Source organism: Pleurodeles waltl, chromosome 2_1 (assembly GCF_031143425.1).
Source record: "Pleurodeles waltl isolate 20211129_DDA chromosome 2_1, aPleWal1.hap1.20221129, whole genome shotgun sequence".
Taxonomy (NCBI): domain Eukaryota; kingdom Metazoa; phylum Chordata; class Amphibia; order Caudata; family Salamandridae; genus Pleurodeles; species Pleurodeles waltl.
In genome coordinates this window covers 663,975,851-664,003,481 of record NC_090438.1, presented here as the reverse complement: position 1 = coordinate 664,003,481, position 27,631 = coordinate 663,975,851, and the positions used below count along the sequence as shown (strand labels likewise).

General features: G+C 41.7%; 1 protein-coding gene across 1 annotated transcript in view; it reads left to right on the top strand.

The window, feature by feature from the left end:
* Window positions 1-25,134, top strand: part of RAMP3 (receptor activity modifying protein 3) — a 1,176,415-nt gene extending 1,151,281 nt beyond the window's left edge. The window contains exon 4 of the mRNA XM_069216221.1: window positions 23,597-25,134. Within this exon, the coding sequence (XP_069072322.1) occupies window positions 23,597-23,852 (256 nt within the window). The 3' untranslated portion in view covers window positions 23,853-25,134. The remainder of the gene's footprint in view (window positions 1-23,596) is intronic.
* The last annotated feature ends 2,497 nt before the right edge of the window (window positions 25,135-27,631 follow it).

The window sequence follows — 27,631 nt, the reverse complement described above, 5'->3', positions numbered from 1 at the left end:
CAAGCAGCTCACTAGAAGACTACAAACCATCCAGAACACAGCAGTCAGACTCATCCACACCCTTCCACACAGACCTCACATCACACCATACCTAAGGGACCTCCAATGGCTTCTGATACACAAATGTTCTCAAATCAAACTCCTCACAAACAGAGTCGAGGCAGTACTTAACTCAGGCCCCACCTACCTGAACAATCACATCTCTGTCCACCAACCACGTAGGCAGTCCCAGTGCACAGGATTCCTAATCGCACACTTTTCATGCATACACAGAACCAGATCAGGAGGACAGGCATTCTCTTACATTGCCTTTAACATGTGGGACTTCCTCCCAGTCTATATTAGAACATCCTCTTCTCTTACTGAATTCCACAAGAAGCTGAGGACATGGCTTTTCAACTACTATTGGAAAGTCTGGGCACACACAGGTGCTCAGCAGCAGGATACTCTTGCAGTTATAGTGTGCTTTATAAATACACATCATTGAACAAAACTAGTTGGCATGAGACTAGGCCCACAGATATTGAGGAGTGCCTGTGATAAATATAATGAAATAAACACATTTTGAAGAGAACAAATGTTTGGGACGCAACACAAGACAGTAGGTGCATGGCTTCTTAATACTACATCAGTAGAGCGATTATTAGTTCAACAAGGAGAGGTCTCAAGAGTCATTTGCTAATTATCAAAAGAAAAACTGCCTCCTTGATGAATGGCATGAAGAGGCTTTATTCCATCTTGTAAGCCCTTCTGCTATGTCAAACCTTTTTAGTTGGATTGGCTTCTTCATATTCATTAGGTTATGGTTTGGTGGCTCCACCAGCATTTTTTGTGCTAGCCGTACTTGGGGTAATGCTTTGTTTGTAGATCATTTTTTGGGTTTGGGTCCCGGTGCAAGTCGGTTTGGAGATTTGTCTTCAGTGAACATCATTCATGCTTTCAAAACCATTTTTAGGTCTTGCCTGCAAAGCATCCACCCATTGCTTAACATTTGCTTTCTTCATTGTCACTCTTATTTTCTCCCTTCTAATTGGCCAGAATGTGCTGGTTTTATTTCCTCTTCTTATGGCTGGAGCATGGAACAATTATTGATTGCTTCAGCTTGATTGCTGTCCTTCTGCTGATCGCTCTATGACTGAGGTGCCATTTTTATTTTTTCATCTTTCCTGTTATACTTGTTGAACCTCTTGCTGTTTGTAGCTACATTTTACAATCACTCCAATCAAAGCATTTTCTCCTGTGAAATGGATGATTATTGTGACAACAGATGGCATCTGCTTTTATTGCATCAACAGATGTTATCTGCTTCAAAATGTATTTTTATCAAGACATGTTCATGGGTGCAATTGCTTTCTTTATGCAATGGGATTTTTAGCCAAATTACATCTTTTTTTTTTCAATGCATGGCGGTTTACTCAGAACCACAGGAGTGTTGTGCAGAGACCTAACACGGTTTGCCAAAACAGGTAGATCTCTATATGAGACTATTGGTTCTGTTATTTTTTTTTTCTCTTGTTGTACAGCAGGGCCATTGCAGGCCTTGAAATGATTTGCGGCCATACCGTAGACCAGTGTGGCTGCTGTGCAGCAGTATAAATAAAAATAATTAAAAAAGGACTATGATGCATCCAATGCTAATGCACTTTGAAAAAATGCATATTTGCTACAGCTGCATTATAGCACTTTTAAAAGTTAGCTTTAGCTTGCTGCAAAGTATCTGTGTTGCTGTACAGCATAGCTACAAAACATTGCCAAAGCCAATAGCTCTACTATGCGAGACCTATTGGCTTTGCCAATGCTTGTTTAGGACTGGTTTCAGACTACGATCAGCACCACTGTATCTCTAAAAGAACAGATCTGGCACAGATACTCTCCACCATACATTAGAACCCTTGATTGCTATTATTGGGCTCTGATCTTGAAGACTTAGAGGTGCATAACGGTTGTAGAACCCAGTCTCCTATAACAGTTTAATAATGAGCTGCATACAATGGTATATGTTAAAGGATGTCCTACTAAATTAAAGGAATGATAGAGCGGCAGTAGAGAGGTATTTCATTAGAATGCCTCATAGGTGTCTCTATGAGACCCTTTTGAAGCAGGTATAACAAACATAACCTCATTATCACAAATTAGATTTCTTTTTCTCACTGTATGCATTTATACCGATTAGCAATCACTTCTCCAGCATGCAGACTCCAACTACAAAATGTAAAATTATTAGCATCGTATATATCATGCTGGAGGCAGACTCGAGTGGATCTGATTCTCAAAGCCTCTGAAATTATTTGATGGTGATTTGGCTCATTTTTGGATTGTATGTATTGATTTCAAAAGCTGATCTATTAGTGAATAAACTTTTTATTTACTCTTTGTTGAGCGAGTTTTAAGTAATCTTCAATAAATTCTACTCTGACTTGAGCAACTGTAAAAGTAACATTAACTAGAAATCGTTTTATTAATTTATTTTAACATTATTTGAACAACTTTGTTGCTTTTTAATTTCATTCTTTGGCGTGCGGAAATATACAAATATGGATAGGGGCACGGCCGAGCTGTTTGAAATACTTACACACAACACAGAAAATAATTCTCCTGACAATAGAATTTCAGCCTGTCAAAAAATATTGATATGTGTGGAGAAAATTCTCTAACTTGGTCATATTCCCTAATCCTTGTTTTACTCCGATTTAAAGTAACAGTGCCTGTTTCTCCACTAAAAATTGAGCTAAAATGTTCAGCGTTTCTTATTTCGTTTTAACTAAATTTGATATTAAGGTATGCTTTAAATTATGTACCTAATGGGTCCAGTAGCATTTATAAATTATGTTGATCTAACTTTTATCTTATAATGTATATAAATTGATTAGAAAAGCCATTAAGAGCTTTCATACGTGTTTAAGAGCTGCGGCATTTAACTGCTAGTATGCAACATCAGTCAGCCTGTCTTTTTTCCTTTCTCTATTTTATTACCCTTAAAAAAGCCAAGTGTCTCAGATCTTAACATAATTCTCCTAACAAAAACTAATTTTAAAGTCTAGTAGGGCGCTGAAAAACGTTCGTGGTTATACCATACCTTGTTTGCACTGAGCGGTTATGAGTGAGCCAGTGACATGAAGGTGCAGTTGTAATATACCTGCTAACAGGCTTACTGAATTGAGAGTTTTCCATTAGAATGAATATGATGATAGCAAGATACCCCTTGATGTGCAATATATGTGTGTGTTAATTATGTGCTGCTGTGCCGGTGGGGGGGATGTTTGAACTCATTTATATGGAGTTCTTGCCTGCTGTAAAGAGTGAACGGAGAGCCACGCGGGCTCTCCGTGTTTCAGTAGCGTGCTCAGCGTGTCCGGGAGGGGCACGGAGCACTAAGCTATAAATAAAGGACGGAACTGTGGTGACGCAGTTCCGAGTGTGGCAGCAAAGATACCAGTCTATGCGTGTTCTGTAAACGCCGCTGCGCCACGAGTACAATGGCAACGAGCGGGATGCGAGTCATCGTGCAGTAATTATAGAATATATAAGGTTGTACAAGCCTGAAAAAAAAAAACGTACCGAATGAGTGGTGCAGACAGCCGCTGGAGAAAGAAAACCATGCGGTGCGGAGTCAACCCGGTGAGGAGCGAAGCCCGTGGCCTCGTGGTGTGCCTCGCATTAGCGGAGGGTGGTGCCGTTTGGTTTCCCGATCGGGGAAACCCAGGAAGGTGAGCCCTGCCCCGCTCCACCCCCAGAAGAGGATCGTCGAGGGGAGCGAATCGCTCCGTCGAGTGCCCTGCCCTAGGGCGTGTCCTTGCTGCCGGGAGAGCAGCTGAAATTGACGAGGCTTGTCAATTTCAGCTGAGCGCTCTGTTTATGAGCGTCTCCAGACGGTGTGAAGGCGGCAACTGAGGAGCGCTTTCCCCGAGGCTGGGGAATTTCTGAAATCGACGTGTTTTCCCCGAGGCTGGGGAATTGTTGAAATCTCGAAACGGACACATGGGCTCCCCGAGGCTGGGGAATCTTTTATAAAAAAAAAAATTAAAAAAAGGAGAAGACCTGCCAAAAGGAAGAAATAAAAAAAAATAAAAAATAATAAGAAAAACTGGCAGGCAGACCCTCAGAAAAAAAAAAAAAGAAAAGAGATATCTTAACCTGTGCAAAGCACTGGAGTAAGACAGTGCAAACATGAGTGCCCCACCACAGGACAATGCTAATAATGCCAATCCTCCTCAACCACCAGGAAATCCTCAACTTCCAGCACAACTAAATAATAGTATTCACTCCTCACTTACCTCTTTACCACCGTTTAGCCAGCTGATTGACCCAGCCACAGCTGCGCCAAGGTGGCGTCTGTGGATAAATCGCTTAGAAAACTATTTTTGTGCTACCCGAGAGACGGATGGAGCAGTGCGCAGGTCTGTGATGCTTTTGATGGGTGGAGATGAGTTACAGGAGCTTTTTGATTCTCTCCCTGATACAGGGGATAAATCTGATTTTGACGCAGCGGTGACTGCTTTGAATAGGCATTTTGATCCTCAACTTAACTCCGATTACGAACGTTTTAAGCTCAGACAGGCGCAACAGACCGAGGTAGAATCGATGGATATGTTTTATGCAAGGTTGAGAAAACTGGTGAGCTCGTGCACGGGTCTCAACCAACAAGAAGACATCCGAGCACAGATCATTCAAGGATGTCGGTCGAATGCTTTGAGAAAACGTATTCTTCGGCAACAGGGAATGTCCCTTGATGACATTCTGATTCTGGCGAGGTCGCATGAACTATCGGCGGTACGAGCAGATGCCATGGCGGCAGTGAGAGGTCAGTCAATGGCTGCAGCGTCATCGACTCGCGTGGTTCAAGTCAAAGAGGAACAAGTGGATGCCGTCCAGACACGTCCTGCAACACCTCGTAAGCTGAACCCCGCTAAACCTAGCGAGAGAGCCTGCGGAAGTTGTGGCTATGAACATCGATCTAATGCTGGGTGCCCCGCAAAAGGGCAATCGTGTAACCGCTGTGGTAAGCCGAACCATTTTGCTAAAATGTGCAGGTCCAGGAGAAACAAGCCAGGTGAACAGAAAGGAAGAGAAACGAATGTCAGAGCTGTATCCAAAAGTGCGGAGGAAGCAAGGGATCAGGCGACAGCGAGTGGTCCGGTATTTGAGGAAGATGAAGATGAGGACATTTTTGTAATATCTTTCACGGGAGGAAAACCAGGAAAAAGAGGCCGCCGCCCATGAGTGATGTCTACGTCAATGGCACGCGGGTTTCTGTACTCATTGACACTGGAGCGTCTGTCAATGTCATGGATGAAACCCTTTTCAAAAAGTTAGTACCTGCCCCGCCACTTACGTCGACAGCTACTAAAATCTATAATTATGGGGGAAGAGAGCCCCTTCCCCTCAAAGGAATCGTGGAAGTGGCCGTAAGCAGTGGAGATAGATCAGCAGAGGCAAAGTTCTATGTCATAGCCGGGGATCGCGGCACTTTACTAGGGTGTCACACGGCTGAAGAGTTAGAGCTGGTATTCTTTGCACGTCAAATATATGACACTCAAGTGGAACGCCTCCTCCATGAATTCTCGCAGTTGTTTGAGGGACTAGGACGTTTGAAAGGAAAACGCATCAAGTTGCACATAGACCACAATGTGATTCCTGTGGCTCTACGACATCGTCGGGTGCCTTTTCATCTACGGCCGGTTGTTGAGGAAGAGTTGCGGTCGTTGGAAGAACAAGGAGTCATTGAAAAAGTGGATGGGCCTACGCCATGGGTATCACCGTTGGTGATCGCACCAAAACCGAAACAGCCGGGAGCGATTCGTCTATGTGTTGACATGTGCCCGCCAAACAAGGCCATCAAGAGAGAGAGGCACATAACCCCCACTATGGATGACATTATTGCGGATCTGAATGGGGCCCAGTGGTTCTCCAAGTTGGATCTTAATGCGGGGTATCATCAGTTGAAGTTGGACCCTGAAAGTAGGAACATTACTACTTTCTCGACACATGTGGGGCTAAGAAGGTACAAGAGACTGAGTTTTGGAGTGTCGTCAGCTGCTGAAGTATTTCAGAATGCGATTCGAGAAACGTTGTCCGGATTGCCAGGGGTAATTAACTTAAGTGATGATATCTTGATATACTCCAAGACGAGAGAAGAGCATCATCGTCATTTAAGGTCAACCTTGAAACGATTGATGGAAGCAGGGCTAACACTTCACAAGAAGAAATGTGCTTTCTATCAAAACTCGGTAGAGTTTTTCGGATATGTGTTTTCAAAAGATGGTTTGCAAGTGGACCCACGGAAAGCTGAAGCGATCCGTCAAGCCCCTGTTCCGCAAAATCCAACAGAAGTTCGTCGCTTTCTAGGGATGGCCACGTATTGCGGAAGGTTTATACCACAACTTGCCACCATGTCTGAACCTCTTCGACGACTCACAAAAGGGCAACACCGTTGGGACTGGACTCCGGATGCGCAACAAGCATTTGTGGACATTAAAAATGCGTTGCTGGATAAAGCGACTATGGCTTATTTCAACCCCGGTAGGAAAACTGAAGTGGTGGTGGATGCGAGCCCCGTTGGGCTTGGAGCTGTGCTCTTACAAGAACAGAGGCATCAAGAGTGGGTCCCTGTTGCCTACGCTAGTAGGGCACTGTCGACAGTTGAAACCCGGTATGCGCAAATCGAGCGTGAAGCTCTAGCCATTCGCTGGGCGTGCCGCCATTTCCACCTATATTTGTATGGGCACGAGTTTCAAGTAGTGACTGACCACAAGCCGTTAGTCCCCTTGTTTGCGGGTAGTCCACGTTTGGCACCTCCGAGAATTGAATGATGGGCTGTTCTACTTCAACCTTATAGATTCACGGTTGTATATCGGCCTGGTGTGAATAATCCTGCAGATTATCTGTCTCGACACCCGCCTCCAAAGTTGTTTGATGGTCATCAAGAACAAGATGAAGAAAACACTGAACTTTTTGTTAGCATGGTTGTGCAGTCGGCATGCCCTAATGCACTTCTCGTAACTGACATTGTGAACGCTACCCAGGAAGATGTAATGTTGAGTCACGTCAAAGAAGCATTAAGTCACAAAAGGTGGAAATATTTTCTAGAGAAGACCCACATGTCCTGCTCTGATCAGAGAGTCGCTATGCAGAGTATTTGGAAGGTGCGTGATGAGTTATCTACTGACAATGATGGGTTGGTTCTGAGAGGAAGGCGAATCGTGCTTCCCCAATGTCTCTGGTCGAAGGTGATCGAGTTGGCTCATCAAGGGCACCAAGGGGCTGCTAAAACCAAAGCAAGACTACGGGCGAAAGTTTGGTTCCCGGGTATGGATACTCAGGTTGATGAAATGGTAGGGAGATGTCATTCCTGCATTATCACGTCAAATGAACCTTCGAGTTGCCCAGTAGTAACTGAACCGGCCCCTCTGAAACCCTGGGCTAAAGTGAGCATGGACTTTGGGAGTTTCCCAGATGGCAGACTGACTGCTGTTTTGATTGATTCATATACCAAGTTCCCAGTGGTAGAAGTTATAGCGTCAACGGCGTTTGAAAATGTACGGCCCGTTCTACAAAAGACGTTTGCTTTGTTTGGTTTGCCTGACGAAATCCGAACTGAAAATGGTCCTCCTTTCCAAGGGCAAGAGTTTAGGTCATACCTTGACTGTCTGGCAATTCGTCATCGTAAGATAATGCCTTACTGGCCCCAGGCAAACGGGGACGTGGAAAGGTTCATGCGAACCTTGAACGAAGCTCTAAGGATTGGAGTAGAACAAAATGAAAATAGTGAACAATGTCTGTATCAGTTCTTGAGTGCGTATCGTCAAACGCCTCATAGCACCACTGGCTGTGCTCCCTCCTCTTTGATGTTCAAAGTGTCTCCACATGATTGTATTCCTTCCGGTCCTAAGTGGAGACCTCCTGCATTGGACGTAAAAGCCACTCAGAACCGGCGAGAAGCTACCAACCAACGAGCGAGTGTCCGACGGCGAGTGAAGTATCGAGGGTTCCAAGAAGGGGATTGAGTGGTCGTGAAACATCAGCGAGGAGTAGGAAAGTTCCGAACGCCGTTTGAGCCGGATGTATGGGAAGTAATTGGCATAAAAGGGTCCATGATAACTGCAGCAAGAGGGAGACAAAGGGTAACACGAAACGTATCTCATTTTAAGAGGGCTGGTCTGAAAGAGTCGACCAATGATGAAGGAGAGATAGAGGACTTTTCCGATGATTTACCACTACCGGCTGAGGAAAGGAAGGATGCTACAGAGCCAACAAGGATCGAGCAAACTAGACCTGGTTGTGTTCTTGAACACGGGAGTGGTAGCACTAGAAGTGCGAGGTATGACTTTCACCCTAACCCTGTGCCAAATAGTCAGCTGAGAGACTTTGTTTGTTGAACAGGGTGCAATGACCTCCAGCCGTCTAATTTGGACTTTGTGAGCGACATGAAGGTTTAGGGTGCTAAGAAACAAATTTGTAGTGTTCTCAGTTATTAATTATTTGTGTTTATTCATTCAATTTTATATTGAGGGTTGTTTCGTATGAAAATGTTTTCACTATTTGTTTAAGTTCATTTTGTTTATCCCTGTCCATGTGGAGTAAAACATGGGAGGGATGTAAAGAGTGAACGGAGAGCCACGCGGGCTCTCCGTGTTTCAGTAGCGTGCTCAGTGTGTCCGGGAGGGGCACAGAGCACTAAGCTATAAATAAAGGACGGAACTGTGGTGACGCAGTTCCGAGTGTGGCAGCAAGGATACCAGTCTATGCGTGTTCTGTAAACGCCGCTGCGCCACGAGTACACCTGCTTTGTAGTTTTTAAGGCAGATGCATTAGCACTGTATGTTCCTTGTGTTAGGGGTGTGTTTCTTTATGTTACTGTATATGTAGTAAGGTCTGTGTGCCTTTGTGTGCCTCTGTAGGGTAGAAGAGAGATAGACATGGAGGTATCCCCTAGGTAGCTCATAGGGCAGGGTACTAGGTAAGTAAAATATAGGATATGTACTTTTGAATTTTACATGTCCTGGTAGTGAAAAATCCCAAAGTCGTTTTTCACTACTGTGAGGCCTACTCCTCTCACAGGCCAGGATTGGGAATTCCTTAATACACTTTACAGGTAGCTGTATCTTGTTTCATATCTTTGGAATGATAATGATAAATCGTCTTTAATGGTACAGTTGGATTTAACATTACAGTTTTAGAAATGCAACTTTAAGAAAGTGGGCATTTCTCGGCTTTTACTGATCTGTGTGCTGTGCAACCTTTCTCTAATATACGTCTGGGGTAGGTGACAGCTACACTTTGTGCATTCCCTCTATCTGCATTCATCTGCATTCTGATAGCTCTTCCAGCCAGGAAGAGGGAGGGGTAGCTGATACTTACACTTCAATAGGCAGTGTCCTCTGTCCCACACAAAGGGGTGATTACCCCCTACTGATAGTCTAGAACCAGGACTTGGATGAAAAGGGGACCTGTGCACTTCAAGGAGCTTCTTTGAAGTCACCGCCACTTCCAAGGCACATATGGGTATAAGCACTGGGGCTCTAACCCTAGCAAGACAGTACACTACTGGACCTGTGAAGAACTCTGCCAGGAGTAAGGACTGCTGTGCTACAAGCATTGCCAATCTGGTTGACTGACTGCTCTGACGGAACTGCTTCACTGTTTTGACAATCAGAAACCCCATTTCTAAAACCAGTCTAGCCAAGAATACCCTCCCTTTTCAGCTCATTCCCTAGGTGGAGAAAATAGTAATTCTTTAGAGGAGCTAGACTGTTCACTGACTTTCCTGTAGTGTTCTGGCTCCTCATGTACATCAATCATGCAATGATCAATATTAATGTGTAATGTTTTGTGAATGTTATCTAGATGATTTAAAAGCAGAGATTATAGTGAAAGAGTACCTCTTCCTTGTGGAGCATGTTATTATCATCTGATTTTACAATCTGTGGTTTGAGTAAATTACCATCATTTTGTATCACTGCCTTAAAGTCAAAGCCTGATTGTCAAATGCTAAAGATACTAGCTGCTAATAATGGACGTTAATCAGGGACTGCATTCAACAAATTTGTGCTTTTCCATTTTTTGTCTACCACCCCCCTCTTTTGAAAACAGGAAACTGATGGTTAGACATTGTAAAGTACAGTGGTTTATGACAGGGTGTCACCTTGGGGTCTCCATGAGTTGCAATTCTGACTCTGCCCTCCCTTTTATGTGGCATCATGCATTTTATCTGCTATTGTTACATTTTGTAGCTAGTTAATTATGAGTTTTATACTTATCGTAAGATTTGCTATCCTTAGCCTTGCAAGGATTTAAATGTATTCAGAGCATGTCTTATGTGCATAGGCCACTGATTTATTTCACATGACCAGAACACATGACCTGCAATAACGGGTACAAAGCTTAGGGTGACCCGAGGTTTACTTGTGTTGTGTGAGGGAGGGTTGAGGCTGTCTGCAGAAAGGTGATATAGCAGTAGAGGCTTGACAGATTCTGAGCACTGAATAAGTAGGTCTAAGTACCATTGAAGTGAACCTGAAGATAAGTAGAGGTCACAAAGAGCTTTGACTGTCTCATTGTTAATCGCGGAGGACTGTCAGTGCCCTATTTTGAATAACATTATAGAAGTTATTATGCGTGCTGTAATATCTGTTGTAATTAGCAGTGCATGGTGAGGATGCAATTTAAAGTTAATTTAGGGCGCAAGTTGAAACTCTAATTACAACTGTTGAATTTCTATAGTTTTATACGAGTAAGTTCAGAAATTAACTAGAACGTCCCTGTAACCTTTTTTTTTTCAGTGAGTTTCTATGTTTTTTAAAATTCTATTTCCTAACTATAACATTCATGTAAACTTTGTTTTTTCAGAGAATTTCTATGTTTTTTTAATATAAAGAATTTTGTAACCACTACATGTTAATTTAACCACTGCCGCACACGGCCCTTGGGGTGCACAGTGGGGATTCTCCATAGGGCCTAGTCTGCAGCCAGGATTTGTGCCAACCCCTATAACCACCCAACCACATGTAGGGGTTGTCCACAGGGTCTGCCTCTCTGGGTGTGAAAATAGGTGTTATAGGGTGTCTCTGAGTGTGAGAGTGGGTGTGAGAATGTCTGTCTGAGGGTAACAGTGGGTGTGAGAGGGTGTCTCTGGGATTCGTAGTGGGTGTGAGAGTGACTCTTTGAGTAGGTGTGTGAGTGTCTGTGTGTGTCTGTGAGTGGGTGTGAGAGTTTTAGTGAGTCTAAGAGTGAATGCATGAGTCTCTGAGTGGGTCTGTGAGTGGGAGCATGAGTGTCTAAGTGGGGCTGTGAATGGGAGCATGAGGGTCCTAATGGGCCTGTGAGTGAGTGTGTTACTGGGACTGTGAGTGTGTGTATGAGGGTGTGAGTAGGTCTGTGAGAGGGTGTTTGAGACTGAGTGGGTCTGTGGGTGGATGCATCAATGTCTGAGTAGGTCTGTAAATGTGTGCAAGAGGGTCTGAATGGGTCTGTGAGTGGGTGTGTGAGTCTGTGACTTGGTGAGTGAATGGGTGCATGAGTTTCTGACTACATCTATGAGTGAATGAATTATAGTATGAATAACTCTTTCAATAGTTATTTTGTCACCGATATTCGTGAATTCATTACAATGACACACAGGGTTCACTCTGAGCATCAAAAAAACATTCTAAGGTCATTTTGACCTACAAAGACACCTATACCACAGCCCAGGGTCCACCCTGACCCCTTATGACACTTTTTATTTCAATTTTTGTCCCTGTGGGCCATGGCCTGTTGCCCAAAAAGGCAGCCGTGACTTTCTAGTCAGGTTGCGGTCAGCCAATCACAGCATTCCTGTTTGCATGTGCATTGCTGAGTACATCACCATAGTCACGAAAAAATCACAACCTCAGATATACAAATGTATTTTCTCTTTAATAGCTCAAAAACTACAGAACGGATTTACACCAAATAACCAACAACACAATCTGTGTACCAACAGCTAGTTTTTTGCCAGATTAGGTGTGATTCCGTCTAGTGGTTCCGGCTGTAGTCCTGTTCAAAACTCCTCTGGGAATTAACATGGGAAATGTATATTTTTTAATGCCTTTTTCTCAGCCCCGTTTGTTGGATCACACTGAAACTTTCCGTGCGCATCAAGAATCACCAGTACACTTTTTGGAAACTTTCGTGAAGATTTGTCAAAGACATAGGCAAGTCAAAAACCACTTTTTCTATGGAAACATGGTCCTAGCTATAACTACCTACTGCTCAGTTCACAAAACTCCTCCATTTCGTGATTTAGGTGAGTTGTCACCAAATACGTAGGGATGTTTGCTGATTACTTATATAGAGTTTGCCCTAGTTACAACAAAATGTGCTTGCCTTTGCGCCTCTCTTCATGGATTGTGAAATAAGTTGCTTTATGTCTATAGATAGATATATATGTAGATATATATATATATATATATATATATATAGATATATATAGATATATGTGTGTGTATATATATATATATATTTATATGTATATATATATATATATATATATATATATATATTATATATCTACATAATGATAAAAAAAATATAATTTTATCATGCAATAAGTAAACATTTTAGTTTAGGTGGGATTTTCCTAAATAAATCTTCATGGTTATTTATTTTATAATTAAATTAATAAGTTAACTGTTTATTTCAATAGTGATTGGATAGGGCTATAGCATTTTTCTATTTTGTTCTATGTTTAGAATAACTATATCTAAGTAATTAACAGTAACTTAGAAATAAATATGTTACGTTTTAATCATATTTAATACACTTTTTACAGTTAACCTATATTTAATAAAGTGTGATCTCTTACCTGGTGGTTACGGTCACCCTATGGTAAAGTATAGGGAAAATAACACAAGTTTATTAAACTCGAAGAGAGTAGAGCACTAGTAACATATTTTTTAATTAAATAAATAAAAATAATTTATCTGAATTTAAAATAAAAAATCACACCAAAAGTAACAAATATTTTTTATTATATATTAATAAGTATTAAAATTGACTTCTAATTAAGTTAATTATATTTTCATTAAAATTCATGTTACTTTAAGTTTAAAAAAATGAAATAATATATTTTATGTATTGATGTTTTCATATTAAATTAAATGTATATACATATTATATATATCTATATTTTAAAAAATGTAAATAATGTATTTTAATTAATTCAATGTAATATTATTTACTGTGGGCTTTTATTGTAAGTTACTACCCCCATTATGTTCTATGGAATGATGTTGCAGGGCCAGTAGTTGGCAAAGTGTGATGCTCGACTTACTGCAGCTTTAAGCTCGAGTACATTTACTATGGTGCTGGGTCCATTTTGGCTGCAGTAACTTTAGAGGTTCAGTTTGTGAGTAGCAAAGTGCTTTGTAGGTGGGTTCACGTCCATCCCCTAACCCTCCTCAAACCCCCATTAACCCCTTCATGCTCCTCCCTAAACCCCATCTATTTTAAAGTAAGTACACCTTATTTTATAACCATCTCCCGATCCCTGCTATATTTACTGCTAAGTAGTCAAATGACACATGTGAAAATCTACTCATAGAAAAGATCGGGTGGAGATTTAGCATTTTATAATACTTTACTGTAGTAGTACTACAAAATGTAATACAAAATGCAGTTAATCTCTAGACTCCATAGTTGGCAGAAAAATTCAATTACAGTCTTGAATATTTGTGGCGATGTTTGAATCAGAATGGCAAAGGCAACACATAACATGGAATTCATAACACAACTGAGGAAGCACAAAAGGCATTTAAAGACTTACCCATGTGCTGTGACTGTAGCACAATGTAGAGAAACCACGAGTCTTCATCCTTACTCACTTTTTCACTGATACATATTTTTTGGCATCAGCATTTAATTAATGATACTTTGTATTACACTCTCTATACCTGTGGGTGTGTCCATCCTTATATTTCTTTTGATATTTTATTTATAAGGTGACACATATAAGATAACCAACAATTACCCTTAGAGGTCAACACAAATGTTTGGATTCAGATAGGAGTGTGATAACGTTCTAACAGACAGCAATAACAATTCCAAATCAATAAACATTACTTTCAGTTTTGGAGTCAGTAATGTATATGCACCATGACCTAGGTGGTCATGAATCAGTTTAAAAAACTGTTTAATGAACATTTATTGCCCTTTAGATTAACATTGCTAAAATCACTTAAATCAAATGCAAGACCAAATTATAAAAGTACAAGAATAACACAGGCTGAATAAACCTTTAAAAGAATCTTAAGCTAGCCAGAATATTTCTCATTAAACATTCAAGAACCACCATGCAGAATAACAACTATATCAGATAAGTGTTTGAAACAGAATGCATTTAGTTATCTTAGATTAATTGTTTGCTATCAATTTATATGGAGCAGTCAAATTTAGAATTTGACATCCTTAACTATCACTCTAATTCAACAAGCATGTTTGGACTTCATGCAAAAAGAAAAGAAGATAAAAATTAATTTGGAAATCATCTGACAATGGCGCTATCCAAAGTTAGTGGTTGGCATTTCTAGAGAGAGAAAATATAAACATCAGCAAGAAAGACAAATGCACATTTGGTTATACCTCTCCTAAATGGATCATCAAGCAGCAATGTCTTCATCAGTGGAGCATCATCTGTTCTTCTTTATTGAACAATGGCATAATAGGGAACAGTTCAGTATAGTTTTGCCTTAATGCATCTGAACTGACAGAATCATAGGCAAAAAATCTATGAAACACATCATTTCACTAGCTGAGAAAAGGAAAAATGTAGATTTTCCTAGTATGTTACGAAGGAAAGTCTTAATTTTATTAAAGACACGGAGGCGAGTATTATGCAGTAGTCTTTTCTTTATTTTTAATAGCAGATCCAGTCAAGATCAACTACAAATCCCATAAGGCAAACGACAAGTAGCCAATGGGAAAACAACAGTAGTTCATAACAATGCACCAATCACCATCGTATCCATGGAATAATACCGATCCTGACTGAAAACAGCCCTCTTTTCTTGTGCGATACTCAATGAGAAGTAAACAATGGTATGATAAGACAACAAATGGAAAACGCCAAACAAAGCGAGAAAACTTCTTGAAGATAGAACAAAAGTCTCTGAAGGAAGACCAGCAGGTTCTGACGATCCGTCTCTTGATAATCCTTGAAAGGCGACAACGAAGTAGACACCGTACCAAAAGAGTCTCCACTAAGAGGTTTGCTGTGTTGGAGTAGAAGCTAAAAAGGGAGGGTAACAAAACACAAAGTTAGAGACTGTAGCGGCGGGATAATACTCGCCTCCGTGTCTTTAATAAAATTAAGACTTTCCTTCGTAACATACTAGGAAAATCTACATTTTATGGCAAGACCGGAGGCTCCTATTATGCAATTTTAAAGCGATTCAATCACATTTAAAGAAGCATGTTGAATTGGTTTACAATGAAATACTTTGAATACATTATCGTTAGACCAGTCAGCCGACCTGAGAATATCCTCTAACCGAGAACCGGCCCAAAAAGCTTTGGATGCCATGGCTCCTCTAGCTGAATGCGCTCCAAAAGCAGAGGTATCAATACCAGCTAATGACATAACCCAACGGACCCAACGGGCCAAAGTAGGAGAGGACACAGGATTGTAAGGTTTCCTAAAAGAGATCAATAACTGTGTAGAAGAGGAATTCCTCAGATCGGCTGTCCGTTGCTCATAAACTTTTAAACATTGACCCAAACAGAGCTTAGGGTGATCAGGAAAAAAGGGATAAAAAACTGAAGAAAGGTTAGTTTTGGTACGTCTCGCCACATTAAACAGAACTCCGGATGGAGTAAAGTAGCGAGCAGTAACATCGAGAGCTCTAACATCAGATAACTGTTTAAAAGAAACCAAACATAAAAGCATAGCTAACTTGGCCGACAACTGTTTTAAAGATAACACAGGATTGTCAGGCCAAGATACAAACAATCTAAGTACTGTATTGACATCCCATAAAGAACTGTATTTAGGTTTCGGCGGATTAGAAAACTTTACTCCCTTTAACAGACGACAAACCAACGGGTGTTCACCAATAGGCTTTCCTTGAAAGTAATCATGAGCCGAAGAAATCGCAGACCTATATAAATTAATAGTACGAAAGGACTTACCTTTACTGGCTTCCGACGCCAGAAAATTGACCATCAGAGATACATCCGCTGAAGTGGGATCAACTTGTCTTCCCAAACACCAGCAATACCAGAGAGACCAAGCTGATCTATAAGCCTTCTTTGTCCCAGGAGCTGTAGCCCGGTCAATGAAGGCTGCAGCTTCTGCCGAAATTGAAACGCTAGATCGGGATTCCCTGAAACTTTCCAGGCTGATAAGGTCAGGGACTCTTGAAGCACTAGAATGTGACGGAGGCCTTGATGATTGGTCAGGAGGTCTGGGAAGGAGGGTATCAACATCGGAGATTCGATTGACAGTTCCAGGAGGGAGGGAAACCAAACCTGGGAGTGCCAATAGGGGACTATGAGGACCAACGAGGCTTGTTGACATCTGATTTGAGCCAGAACTCTGGGAATCAAGATAAAAGGAGGAAAGGCGTAATAGAGGGAAGACGACCAATCCTGAGTAAACGCATCGAAGGCTAGAGCTAGAGGGTCTGGAAGCCAACTGAAAAGTCGAGGAAGTTGAGCGTTTAACTGTGAAGCAAAGAGATCTATGAGGAAGGGACCCCATTTGAGTACCAGGGCGTTGAACACCTGTAAGTTGAGCATCCAATCGCTGGAATCTGGAAAGAAACGGGAGTACCAGTCTGCCACCAGATTGAGATTGCCTGGCAGATATTCGGCCTGAACCGAGATTTTGTTTTGAAGACAGAACTCCCAAAACCCTTTCGCTAATTCCGCTAAAGGTTTGGATTTTGGGCCTCCTAGCCGATTGATGTAGCGCACCGCTGAAATGTTGTCCATTCTGAGCAGAACCGAACAAGAAATCCTGTCTCTTGCGAGACTCCTGATTGCAAAGGAGCCTGCAAGCATCTCTAAACAGTTTATGTGCAATTTTGACTCCTCTAGAGACCATGAACCTCCAGTCGAGATTGCACCACACCGGGCTCCCCAACCCGACAGACTTGCATCTGACTCTAATACAAGATCTGGGGCTGATGCAAAGATAGTTCTGCCATTCCAGGCGTCTAAATGGTCTATCCAACACTGGAGTTCTGCACGTGAATCTTGGTCTAGAGCTATAATGTCTGAATAAGCTAGACCTTTTTGAATATGTCGAATCTTTAGTCTTTGTAAAGCCCGATAATGCAGAGGCCCTGGAAAAATCGCTTGAATTGAGGACGAGAGCCGACCCACAACCCTTGCCAGAGATCTGAGGGATATATAAGAACTGCGAAGAATCAGGAGAATCTTGGATTTTATGGATTTGATCTTTGATGACGGTAGAAGGAGCGTAGCAGATACGGAATCCACTAAAAAGCCTAGAAACTCTATTTGTTGAACTGGATCTAAAGAAGATTTCTCGTAATTTACGATAAAGCCCAGATCCTCTAACAGAGCGCAAGCAAGACGAACTTGCGACAGTAACAAGGTTTGACTCTAGCTCATGATTAAAATGTCGTCCAAGTAGATCACCAGACGAATGCCTCGAGCTCTGAGAAAAGCCGCCACTGGCCTCATTAATTTTGTGATGCACCATGGGGCGGAGGAAAGGCAGAAGGGAAGAGAGGTGAAATGAAAGTACTGACCTGCCCAGTAAAATTGGAGAAACATCTGCGAAACGGGATGAATGAGAACCGACAGATAAGCATCCCGAAGATCCAATCTTACCAACCAGTCGCCTCGAAGAAGAGTATCTCTGAGATGAAGAATAGTCTCCATCTTGAAATGCCGATAAAGAACAAACTGATTGAACTGTTTCAGATTGATGACAGGACGCATTTTCTTGTTCTTTTTCTGAACTAAGAAAACGGAACTGAGGAAACCTGAAGAATCTAGAGAACAAGGAGTAATAACCTGTTTTTGCAATAGAGATTGAATTTCTAGCGAGATTAGATCTGTCATTTGACTTGAAAATTGAGGAGGGGGAGGAAAAACCTCTTGAAAAGGTTCTGAAAAGAGTTCTATAACATAACCTCGCACTGTGTTTAAAACCCAAGGATCTTTTGTAAGCTCCTCCCATTTTGACAGACATAGCGCAATGCGACCCCCCACTACAGGAGTAAAGGAATTCTGACTTACCGAGCTGTGCCGCGTTTCTGGTGTTACGGCCTCCCTTAGCCCTGAAGCCCCTGCTTCTTTGGGGGTAGAATTGGGGCCTGTAATCTTGATAGGTGTTCTGATAGGGACCGCGGGAACCTTGGTTGGCGTAGGTTCGGCCGGCAAAGCGGTTCCTACCTCTGCCGGCCCTGGTGAAAACCAGAGAAGCAAACATCTTTTTCAAGGATTGCTGTGCCTTGTCAATCGACAAAAAGGTGGTCACATACTTGCTTAGCTCTTTGATGAACGAATCACCAAATAGCAAGCCTTCTGCTTTCACCACCGGATCCGAACCAGCTAAATTAACCAACTTTGGGTCCAACTTAAGAAGGAGACCCTTCCTCCATTCGTGAGTAATAGAGGAATTAGCATTTCCCAACAGGCATACAGCTCGTTGAGCCCATAAAGAGAGTTCTTCTGCATCAATGGCCACTTGATCCAGCCGAGCTGATTCCGCCATATCAAATATGCGGGTCAAGGGACCCACAATGTCCAACAGTTTATCTTGGCACGTGGACCAAGCCTTATCTACCCCTTTATGGGGGTCTTTTCCGTATCTGGTGAAGAACGTCAGGAGTGAAGAGTCAATAGCTGGAGTCGCTGTTATTTTAGAAGACAGAGCCGGGCGAGGACACTCCGATCTTAATTTCGCCCGGACCTGTTTATCCAGAGGAGTACGAAGTCTGGCAGTGACCTAGTCCGCCACATGCTCTGCGGGAAGCCACTCCGTGGAATTTGGGTGTTGAATATCTCCCGGATCAAACATAGGTACCCCTTCTGCATCCAGAATAACGGTGGACCCTGAAGTATGTTTGGCTTTTTTGAGTGGAGGAGGAAAGAGCATCTCCCCAACGTCCTCCTCGGAACTATCCGCATCCGAACCAGGACTGTTCCCTTCATCGTCCGTGTCCAAAATTTTTGTTATTTTAATAGGGGCAGATATGTGTTTTGATTTCGCCATGCATTTTTTCACAGATTTAGCTATTAACACTTCCTTATTAGGAGGCCCATGAGGATCCACGTCCTCCGCCTTGTGTGAAACACTGTCACTTCCAGTTTGCGTCACTTTTACATTTTTAGAAGAAATTTGATGCTTTCTGCTTTCCCCCGCAGAATGGGCCAGCATGGTCTTGGACACAATATTAACCACGGAATTTTCTAAATTTTTTGAAAGCTTTTGCCAAGAGGCAACCATAGCCTGGTCCACCGAAGATTGAATAAAATCATTCAAATGCTCTTTTAAAACGTCCTCCTCCTCCTCCTCCTGAGAAATCTGTGCCTGGGCACTGTCCATGGTAATGTCAGAAATCAGCCCCTAACTAAGAGTCATGCAAGGGTTAACCTCTCTCCAAGAGAGGAGAAGAAAATACCCGGCTCCGCCCACGGGCGGGGTTAACAGCAGGAAAGTGAGCCGGGAGCTGACCGAGTCAGCCAGAAGAAACCGGCTTCCACCGAGGAACGATCCTTCCACAACACGCAGCCCCTCAGCCGAGGTAAGAGTTATGCTCCTTCAACGCGCGCAGGCTGAAATATGCCAGCGCGCTGAAGCGCTCTTAACGGTCGCGAAGACCGTTAAACGCTGCACACGAAGAAAAACGAAACACCGATAATATGCGGCTGACAAGCCGATCTTAACATACAAAGTAAACAAAGAATAACTTTAATCTAACGCGCACCGATAATGCGGTCACACACTAATGAGCAGACAAAATCGAATAATACTTATCTTGACTGAAGAGCAGCAAGAAAAGAGGGCTGTTTTCAGTCAGGATCGGTATTATTCCATGGATACGATGGTGATTGGTGCATTGTTATGAACTACTGTTGTTTTCCCATTGGCTACTTGTCGTTTGCCTTATGGGATTTGTAGTTGATCTTGACTGGAGCTGCTATTAAAAATAAAGAAAAGACTAATGCATAATAGGAGCCTCCGGTCTTGCCATAAAATCTGAATTTACATCACCTCAGTTTTGTTATGTTAAATCCTTCGAAAACAACCAACTAAGCTTCTATTGGTCAGACTATGCAGTGGTTTAGATCAGATACCAATTAGAATTATTCCACGTTCTCAGTAGTATCTTTTCTTCATTTTCTCCATTCATGATTGGCTCGTCTTCTCTCACTGCACTCACCAGTTTCCGCAGTACAATACAATTGTTGCAGGTTATACATGAGCACTGAAGACTAATGTTCCTGGGTACTGGGTACATATGATCTCATCCCAGGAAGACAGACAAATGTTACAACATAAGAACATAACTTTTCCACAGTGTACAAGTCACACAGGATATTGAAAATCTATTTCACTGAACATTTCAAATATTATGTGAGGTCAGGAACATGTGAACAATGAACATTGAGCTTCTAGAACCTGATGAGATCAAAAACATTGCACATGTTTTTAAAATGTAGAATTAACTTTAGACCTTTTCATGTAGGCCCATATTTAAAAAAGCATTTAATTTCCCATTCAAACCAAATAATCATTTAATTAATGTACATTAGTGTTTATAATAATTGACATTAATATATATTATAAAATAAATATTATAAAACATGCCTACATTAATCATTGTTATTCTTTGTTAAACATGTTTTGTTTATGGTGTTTGCCAGGTTGCCACTTTACACGTTGAATAGTTGAACATTTAAACAGAAAAACATGTCAAAATGGAATTTTAATACACACTTGATTCAGTTAATACGTAGTTTAATAATTCTAAATTGTATTAATTAACTTGCTCTCTAACAGACCTGCTCTTTGTTCTGTCATAAACCAGACACAGTGGGGCCTATTCACAAAGCAATTTTGGATGCTGGCTACAAAACATCTGAAATGGGATTAAAATCAGGATATTCAGGGAATATGCAAGTGCAATTAGGAGAAAGAGAAAGGACTGTGACCTCTTTGCACTTTTCCTTTTAGTGGTTTAGGCATTTTGAGATCGGTTCACAGAGGATTTTAAGGGTATGTAAAAACATACAAAGAAGTACAACTTTCCTGCTCTAAAAAGGTTTTGTGAGTCTTACCCACTGCATTTTTGGTACTGAAGTAGGTTTGACATTCCTTCTGTTAAAAGGAAAAGTTAATCTGTTTTTTGCCCCGGGACCTTGATGTATTTTGCACCTGACTTCATCAGTTTTCAATCTTGTCCACTCCAGAGTTTTTATTTATTATTATTTTATTGGGATTATCTTCATAGTGAGGATATAGCCTGGGAGGGAAACAGAGTGCTTTTTTTAGGTCAGGGAGTTGCTTGTTGAGAAATGAGTGTGACAGCAGCGGAGGCAGAGGGTTATCAAACATAGGAACAGGGAAATACCAACCTGAGAAGCACACATTATATAAGCAGAAGGGAGAGTATCAGCAGTGCTGTCATATGGTTATTCCATTTGTGCAGTGAGAATTAGGTGGAGGGAAGAGCACAAAATAGAGGTGAAAGTTAGTGGAAAGGTGAAAGGTCTTGTGTTCTTTCCAGATGATTATGGGTTATTGGGCCAGTGACAGCAAAGGGAGGTTGTTCAAAATGTTAAGGAAATGAGAAAATACCCTGTCTGCTTGACTTTTCTTTCATTGCCTTTGGCATCTCCAGCATTCTTAGTCCATGCTGCAGGTGATGCAGGTGTGGCAAGAGAAGAAGACTTTTTCAGGCAGCTAATATAGATAATAGGTTTCACCAACCATGTTGATGATGCAATGACTTTAAAGTATTATGTCCAAAGAGGTGAAGCCAATGAAGACCCTTGAAAGGTGAAGAAGTGTGCGAACCTTGTGTGGACCAATGGCCCGGTGAGCAGCTGCGTCAAACTGGAAAGAAAGGAGCTATTCTTTGTATATGAGTTTAGGGGCCTGATTATGAGTTTGGAGGACGGTTTTGCCCATCTGCCAAACTTCCGACGGGGAGGTTGCTTCCTTAGAGGCTACCTCCCATCATGGCCCATTATAAATTTCCCACTTGGTCGGCAGTCAGAAACTTGAATTTCCTCCTGTTGGCCTATTGGGAAACAACCTACAGCATTGTCTCCAGCTTTTAATCGAGCCGGCGGCCATGCTGTGGGATACAGGGTGCACCCTCTCAATGCTCACTGTTTGCAAAGCAGACAGTGAACATTGCATCGGTGATGGTCAGGGGGCCTCTGCACAGCCCATGCCAAGTGCATAGGCAGTATAAGGCCCCCCCTAGTTGCCCCGGCACTTGTTCTCCACCAGCCTTTTCATGGCAGTGTTCCCCCCATGAAATTGCTGGTGGAGAACGAAGTTGTAATCCCTAGGGCAGCGCTGCTTGCAGTACTGCCCTGGCCGATTAGGATCGCCACAGCCACCAGACCACTGGGACTACTAATCTGGTGGTGCTGGAGGTCCGACTATGGCACAACTGCCATGGTCATAATGTGGCACTCAGACCGCTGCATTGGCAGCAGTCTGACCGCCACCGCAAGTCTGGAGGTCTAGTGACCAACAGACTCGTAATGGCCACCTATGTGTCTATTTCCTGTATGTACTTGTAAAGAATAAAACTATACATAAAATGCAGTAAATAGCACTGAAAACATTACCTAGCATTTTTGATTTAAAAAAACCATCAGATAGATTAACCCCTTTAAACACAGTCCCACTAGGATGCACAGACATTTTCATTAGTCCGAAGTCTGCATTTCAGGATATTTATTTATGCAGTAGATGCACTTTTCCCTCCATATTACAGGATACATGAAGACATGAAGTTTGCTATACACGTATTGCAAGTCATGCTTTGTAAGATCCACATGATCATCTAGGCCTACTGTAAATTAAAAAGAATGGTCTGGTGGCTGACATTAAAGTCTGAAGGCCTTAATTCTAATGCCGGATTCGTCACTTTACCCAAAACGTCAGTAATTCTGGCCAAATATCTCCTTTCCCAGTGGCTCAAATTGTTAATATTTTAATGGATGTCTCAAATAGATCCCCAGGCAAGATACTGTTTGTTCACAGGGCCACGTGAAATAAATGTTCCTGTTTGAATATAAATGCTTCCATAACAGACTTTTTAAGGCGTGAGCAAAGTGGACAATTGCCCAGAGAGCCCAACTTTTAAGGGACCACTATGAACGTGAGCTTTCTTTCTCCAGCACTGCTCGATTTCTCCATCCCAATCTTCATTATGGAATTAAATTAGCAGAAAACGGGTAATAACATTCAAAGCTGTTCTGAACAGGAGCACCTAAAATATTTCTTGCCTGGGCCCTCCAAAATTCTTAAGACTACACTGCCGCCTAACTCAAAATATATTAACTTGTGACAGTCATCCTTGACATCTTTGTGATTCCAAAAAACAGCCCTGATGTTAACTCTTTTTTTTTCTTTGCTTTTCAGGCACTATGAGGTATTTTCCAAATGCACAGAGCGGGAGGCCATTGGGACGGGCTGCTTTTGGCCGAACCCCCACGCAGAGTGCTACATCACTGGAATTCACAAGCAATTTTTTTCCAACTGTACATCTGAAAAAGTGGTTTGGGAAGATCCGCCTGATGAAATTTTGACAGCGCTGATTTTAATACCTGTCTTCTTGACTGCTGCCATGATCACGTTGGTGGTGTGGTGCAGCAAGAGAAGTGACATTTTTATGTAAATTCACACTCTCTTTGCTATTTTCCTGCCTAAAAGACAATTGGTTCTGCACTCGAAATCTGGGTTTATCATCCCAGGTGGCATTTGGAAAGAAGAGGAAAACATGAGAATAAAAATGTTCTTCTGGCTGAGACGTTCCGTTAGTGAGTCACAACTATCTACTACTGCTAAACAACAGGATGTTTGGAAGACTTTGTTTTTACAAGAAGAAGAGCAAATTCCTCCACAACTGCATTTAACTATGAAACTGTGAAACTTTACAACAGCAAGTCGCTTGCCTGATTTAACAAAGGGATAGCTTAATATGTTCCTGGGTCGGCATTTCCTATTGAAGGTTTTCAGCTGATCCGCTGTTTTTGACTAACAACCAAAGCTTTGCAACTTGGAGTTACTTTTTATGTCTAGAATTTAGGATTTTCGAAGTCGTTCAACTGTTAAACATTGTGATGCTGTGAAGTCATTTAAAAAAGCAGATGGAGTGGCATCAATGAACATATAGAATGACATCAATGAGCGGATGAAAGGTCATCATTGAAGAACCATCACCAGAGATGTTATTGTTGAGAAGTATTTCTTCACTTTCATTTGTTCCATCACTTTTGTCCTCATCATAGCACACTGCACATGCACGCAGATAAATACATAGAAGCATATGCACACAAGAAATGCTGACACGAACTAACACACAAATATACACAACAACGCACATGGAGGCGTACACACACACACATACACACTAGCACCCAAATTATGTGAAAATTAAATGAAAAAAGTCTATGTGTATACACATACAGTTGCATAAGTGTTTATATATGTTATACAGACGAAGGACTTGTTATTTGGCACCGACGACTTTGGTTTTTGTGCACCCAAAGGAAAAAAAAAACAAAGGTGGTTACTGAATGTGTACAGCAATTGAATGGAATATAATTCTTTTCTTTACAAGTGCTTTCAAGCGCATGCCCTTATTGATGACTCACGGAGCTGGAAGTCTATTGAATGGACTCCAGGAAGGATGCAGGCCGGTTTCCCACAGCTGGAAAAGAATGTAAGGAAGCGGGTTGACAGAAACGTCACCAAGGAGTGGCAAAGGAACTGTCAAATGTGGCATTCCCTACGACCTTTTTGTATTTGTAATGTTATTGTTTGTATTATTATTTGCTGTCATGAATATGTTCATTGTGTCCTCCTTATATTCCCCTTCCCTGGTTCTCCAGCTTTTGAACAGAGCTGGAAATTCTTGTGCAAACTGCAAATAAATAATTTACTTCTGTAAAATGAAATGATTCCCAGAGTTTAAAGTGCACATGTAAGCCTTCATTTATATAAAGAGCTTTGGGAACTTCAGCTTAATATTAGAACAGAGGCCGGAAGTGATCTCTCCTCACCAGGTCAAGCTATTCATACACAAGAAAGAAAACATTTCAAAATAAATGACCTAGTTAATGTGCTGAGCCTCATTGTACATGTTATGCCTGAGATGGGTTTCTCAGGAATCTCCCACCCACAATTGCACATAATTGTTTCCTAAGACAGCCAAAATGTTGGCAATTGTATATGTTGTATATTTTAAAGGCGTGTAAATGATGGTCAAAAACAATGTGAGCTTGACTCAAACAAAGCTAGAATATGTAGGGCGGGAATAGATTCTGCTTATGTTCATAAATTTAGATTCAGGTTTTGTGAGGGAAGAGCGACTGCGTCAGCGAGATTTCAGCTAGTGTAAACATTACAGCTTTTTAGCCAAATACATTGAGAGCCATTTTATAGTCATGATAACATGTCAATCTGGGTACATTTGCTCAACCGCGAACCACAAAGGATAACCTAAAAAAAACAACCAAGGTCTTCAACAATGACGTCTCACCAAGACATCTTTTTTAATGAGTAATTTGTAGGGCAGGTTAATTGTTAATTACAAGTATGTATTTTTAGATGCATTTTTAGTAGTCGATTGGGAATTTCGCTTAAGCAAATTTTGTGATTCGTTTTACAAACTTCACCAACTTCTTTATTTACAAGAAGTTTACACAGTTAAAAAAAAAAATTCTCCCTCAGGCAAGTTGTTCAACAATCACCAGTTTCACAATATCCTTTACAAAATTTGCCAAAAACCACATGCCTTCGCAGACACAATTTTAACTCTGCACATTACCAATTATCAAGTGACTCTTTCCTGAAAATCTGCTGTAAACATGGAAGCAACATTTTAACGGGTCTGCTGAAAGCAGAAACTGTCTAGTTTTACTGTTCCAGTACATTGCTGATGCCATGGCCGTTAAACATCTTAGAATCAGGTCTACTCTGATAAACTATTTAAGGTGTAACATGTTGAAATTATAACCTTAGTGGTATCGGGCACGCAGTCCTAATACAGTTATGCAAACAACAAATGCAAGGAGAGTGCTTAGCTTCCTTCGAGGACGCTTCATGCATGGAGTTTGGCCCATTCTGAAACGAATTACAGCGTAGAATTCAATTGTATTATTGGTTATTCAGTCATGTTTATTCAGGATATCCATTTGATAGCCTCCCTTTGTGCTTTCAGCCTTTGTGGGTAATCCAGTCAAGCGTTTACCTATACACCCATACGATCATTTGCTCTACTTGCACATTTACCACTTGAGCAGTTTTAATCATTTACTGAATGATCATCATGAGCATCGGGCATCAAGCATCCCAAATCTGCTTTTCTAAAAATCTGATGACTATGATTAAAACACCGGTTAACTATTTTGTGCATCTGCTATAAAAGCACCTGTTCTGTTTTTTTACATTTGAGTTTCGGGAAACTAGTCTTGCACATAATCATGTGTTGTATAAATTATGCCACAATGCCACAATGAACCACTGTTGCCCGTTACTGTGATTATCATTTGCTTCGCTCCTGATTGGTTTACAGGACACCTGTTCTGATACCACCATTGATGCACTGTTGCTGTACTACGAAGTAGGAGCATAACAAAGGCTCCTGCAGCCGCTGCGGTGCATTGCCGAGAACACTTCAGGGGCCCTGAATCCTACAAGGGGCTCCCCAGTAAGTCCTGGGCCAATGACTATCTGAGACAAATGGGAGACTTGAGGTCCCCTCATCACATTATGCGGGGGTGGGGGCACCATTTTGCATTACACCACTGCTGCAAGGGCCTTGCTATTGAGTTCCTTTTCTGGTTCATACTTGTAGCAACACTTCCTAGTATATGAGCAATAAGAGAAGTTTCTATGCCCTTCGAAGAGTACGTTGCCAAATTGATAAGTGATTGTTGGACCTGGCTTTTTGACAGGGACATCCCCAAACTTTTTGCCTCCTTCCTCCTATTTTTCCTGACCTGTTGTTGTTGGCTTTTTACCTCTGGGCACTTTACCACTGCTAACCAGTGCTAAAGTGCATATGCTCTCTGGGTAAATTGTACTACTGATTGGTTTATCCATGATTGACTATTTAATTTACTTGTAAGTCCCTGGTAGAGTGCACTACATGTGCCTAGGGCAGGTAGATTAAATGCTACTAGTGGGCCTGCAGCACTGGTTGTGCCACCCACCTCAGTAGCCCCTTAACCCTGTCTCAGGCCTGCCATTGCAAGGCCTGTGTGTGCAGTTTTACTGCCACTTCGACTTGGCATTTAAAAGTACTTGCCAAGCCTAGAACTCCCCTTTTTCTACATATAAGTCATCCCTAATGTGGGCCCTAGGTAACCCTTAGAGCAGGGTGCTGTGTAGGTAAAAGGCAGGACATGTACCTGTGTAGTTATATGTCCTGGTAGTGTAAAATGCCTAAAT